Genomic DNA, 3,320 nt, shown 5'->3' with positions numbered 1-3,320 from the left:
TGCAAAATATGGAATAGAAATATCCGGAACATTCCAGAACATTCTGACTCGGTTTTAGAAAATGAAGACGGTTTTTTGACTCGGACTCCAAATGTACTCTAATTACTGCCAAAATGACCGTATCGGCACGTAGATGACAATTAAGAGGTAGACACAAGTGTTTGAGCGATCACTTGATGATAAACTTATGAACTGTCACAAATCGTTCTGCGTACCAAACATGCGGCCCAATCATCACCGGGTGGTTTGCGGGAGGTGCAGAAATGAGGTATCTACACATATCACTTTCAAAAATATCAATTTCAAACTCAAGTAGTGTTATCTCGGTATCATTAAACTCATTAGGATAGAACTTTGCAATTCTAACCAACTTGTCCTTATCGAAAGAAGCAAAAACATCGGCGGGACTAAAATAAGCCATACACATTAGCATCTCCATGCTTCTCACATCAAATCGGCTATTTAGTTCATGGACATGTTTATCCAAAACACCTATAAACATGTCAATTCGAAATCTTTGTAGGGTAAGCTCGTTGACAAGGCGACGTCTTGATCTTCCCGGAGGAGCATAAAAATCATCCATATTCGGGACTTTAATATTATGTTTTGCACAAAAGTTAGAAACCGTTTGAAGAAATTGATCCCATCCATTATTCCTAAACTTTGTCTAATGCTCCTTAGTTAAATCAAGAATAGTCATGGCATTAACAATGTCTTGATTTTTTCTTTGTAATGCTTCACACAAAGAATTAGTGTATCCATACACCACTTTCATTAAATGTAACATGAAAACAAACTCAAAAGATTCAAGATGATCTATCCCAATTTCGGCTTTGGCACGATCATCAACGGATTTAGCCCCTTTACTAATTATCTCAAAAACTCTAATAAGTGTGCCATATAAAGACATGACTCTCACAATTGATTTAAAATGAGACCCCCACCGAGTCTCCCCCGGTCTACTTAATCCAAGTTCTTGATTCAATCCCTTACCACTTTCAATTTCACCCGATGTTAATGCCTCCAAAACCTTATCCGCTTGAATATCCCTAACCATCTCCAAACGTTTACAAGAATATCCAATATTATTAAGCACAATTCCAAGATGTTGGAAAAATTTGGCACAATCTTTGTTTTCTTTAGCCACCGCCACTAATGTCAATTGAAGTTGGTGCGCAAAACAATGAACATAATATGCACATGGATTGTCTCTCATTATCAAACTTTGCAAACCATTAAGCTTACCTCTCATGTTACTAGCTCCATCATAGCCTTGACCACGGATGTTTGACATACTTAATGAGTGGCGATCAAGTAGTTTCTTTATTCTCTCAAAAAGTGTCAAACTAGTTTTATTTTTCACATGCACAATCCCAAGAAATCTTTCACAAAGTTTACCATCTTTATTAACATAACGCAAATAAATAGCTAATTCTTCCTTATGAGACACGTCACTAGACTCATCGGCTAATAGACCAAAGTAATCACCATTTAGATCCTCAATAATAAGTTTAGTAGTCTCATGGGCACAACATTTAATTCATTCTTTTTGAATGGTTGGACAAGTAACTTGGTGATTTTCCGGAGACTTAGCAAGAACAAATTTAGCAACACTTTCACTATTTTGAACAAGTCAATCCAAAAGTTCAAGAAAATTACCCTTATTACTTGACTTTGCTTTTTCATTATGTCCCATAAATGCTAGTCCTTGCCTCAAAAGAAATCTTAAACAAGAAAGAGAGCGTAACAAACGGCATTTATAGAGACTCTTAGCTTCATCACTTACTTTTTCAACTATCTCTATTATTGATACTTTCTTATTAATGAAAAACTCATACTTTTGTTTAGCTACTTTGTGAGAACTATTATTACCTTTCTCAACATGTTTTTTAAATCTATCCAACGCATTTTTCCAATTCTTAAACCCTCCAATCTCAAACACATTTGCTCTCGGGATACTTGAAGGCTCTTTGAACAAGTAACAACAAAAGCAAAATGCCGCATCATTTTTCTCACTATATTCTAGCCAATCATACTTATTATACCAAAGAACTTTGAAGCGACACATTTTATTACCTTGGAAAGTTTGAGGAAATTCACCATTTGGTCTAGGTCTACAATGACCTTTTCCGATATATATCCTTCTCAAGGCATCTCGATCATTAACCCGGTAAGATGATATTGGCTTACGCTTTCCCGGATCATGTGGAGGATCAAGAGGGAGAACATTGTAATCTTCACTTTGATTACCCTCTTGAGTTGGTGAATTACCCTCATGCTCACTTTGATTGCCCTCTTAAATTGATGGATTATCGGATTCCCCCTCACTAATTTTCTCATCATTAATTTACTCATCATTAATTTGATCTTCTTGATTAGGGTAATTTTGAGGTTCTAATGACAATGGAGAAGACGAGGATGTGATTTTTTGTGACTTTCGACTCCACAAGTATTGTAAGCTATTCATGTTCATCATCAATGATTCATTCTACAAACAAACTGAAGAGTCTATCGATCCGAAATACTCAAGAAGGGGGGTGAATTGAGGATTTAAAACGTTTTAAAGCTTTTTCGATTGTATGGATATAATTGATTATTTAAAGTTTATTGATTAAACTTTAACTAATCAACTTATTGAACAAGTAAAACGAAATAACCAAACGAATGAAAGAGAGAAGACACACGGTTTTTGAAGTGGTTCAGTTTCACAAATCGAAACCTACGTCCACTATTCTCGATTAATAAATTTAGTAACTCTCTACGGATTACAAATTTACTAACCCAACTCGTACAACTAACTCTAGCTGTAACTCTATGAGTACCGTTAAATACTCGAGTGACTAACTTACGCTAATAAGAAAGCACTAATGATTCGTGCAAAGGTTCACGTTAATGAACAAGTAAGAAATCTATTGAGCACTATTATCTTATAACGATAACTTAACAAATGAATATACGAGTTCAAAACACACGACCTTTCAAAAATAGCAAATCGGTTTTCAGCTTGAAATACACGGTTTTGCTCTTTTAAAATGAAATCAATTTTATGCTTAAGGTCTCTCATTTAAATGTTGCAAAGGCAAAGTATTTATAGGAAGGAAAGAGCAAAGCACACTCGGTTTCGTGAAACCCTAATGGCCGAAATAGGAGATATGTAAACAAATCATATCTTCTATTATTTCTTTCCTTAAAGCCTAAAGGATAATAAAAGAATATTCCAAAAGATAGAATATAATTTATTCAATTATTATCTTTTCCATAAATTCTAAGATATGATAAGATTTTGTATAACAAGAATATCTTTTATCATAAACAAATAT

General features: G+C 34.5%; 1 protein-coding gene across 1 annotated transcript; it reads right to left on the bottom strand.

Annotated features, from left to right (window-relative positions):
• Window positions 1-667: 667 nt before the first annotated feature.
• LOC141658195 (uncharacterized) lies at window positions 668-2,068 on the bottom strand. The gene is made up of 2 exons (XM_074465375.1): window positions 1,873-2,068; window positions 668-1,467 (listed from the first exon to the last, which is right to left on the bottom strand). Exons 1-2 carry the CDS (start codon window positions 2,066-2,068, stop codon window positions 668-670), a joined length of 996 nt encoding a protein of 331 aa, XP_074321476.1.
• Window positions 2,069-3,320: the final 1,252 nt, after the last annotated feature.

This window comes from Silene latifolia, chromosome 1, assembly GCF_048544455.1.
Source record: "Silene latifolia isolate original U9 population chromosome 1, ASM4854445v1, whole genome shotgun sequence".
Lineage (NCBI taxonomy): Eukaryota > Viridiplantae > Streptophyta > Magnoliopsida > Caryophyllales > Caryophyllaceae > Silene > Silene latifolia.
This window is presented reverse-complemented; position numbering and strand designations above follow the sequence as displayed.

Coding starts and splice junctions, on each gene's coding strand:
- LOC141658195 (XM_074465375.1), bottom strand. CDS start 2,068: ATGTGTCGCTTCAAAGTTCTTTGGTATAATAAGTATGATTGGCTAGAA. Junction 1,468..1,872: donor TAAAAAACATGTTGAGAAAG/GTAATAATAGTT, acceptor TTGGTCTATTAG/CCGATGAGTCTAGTGACGTG.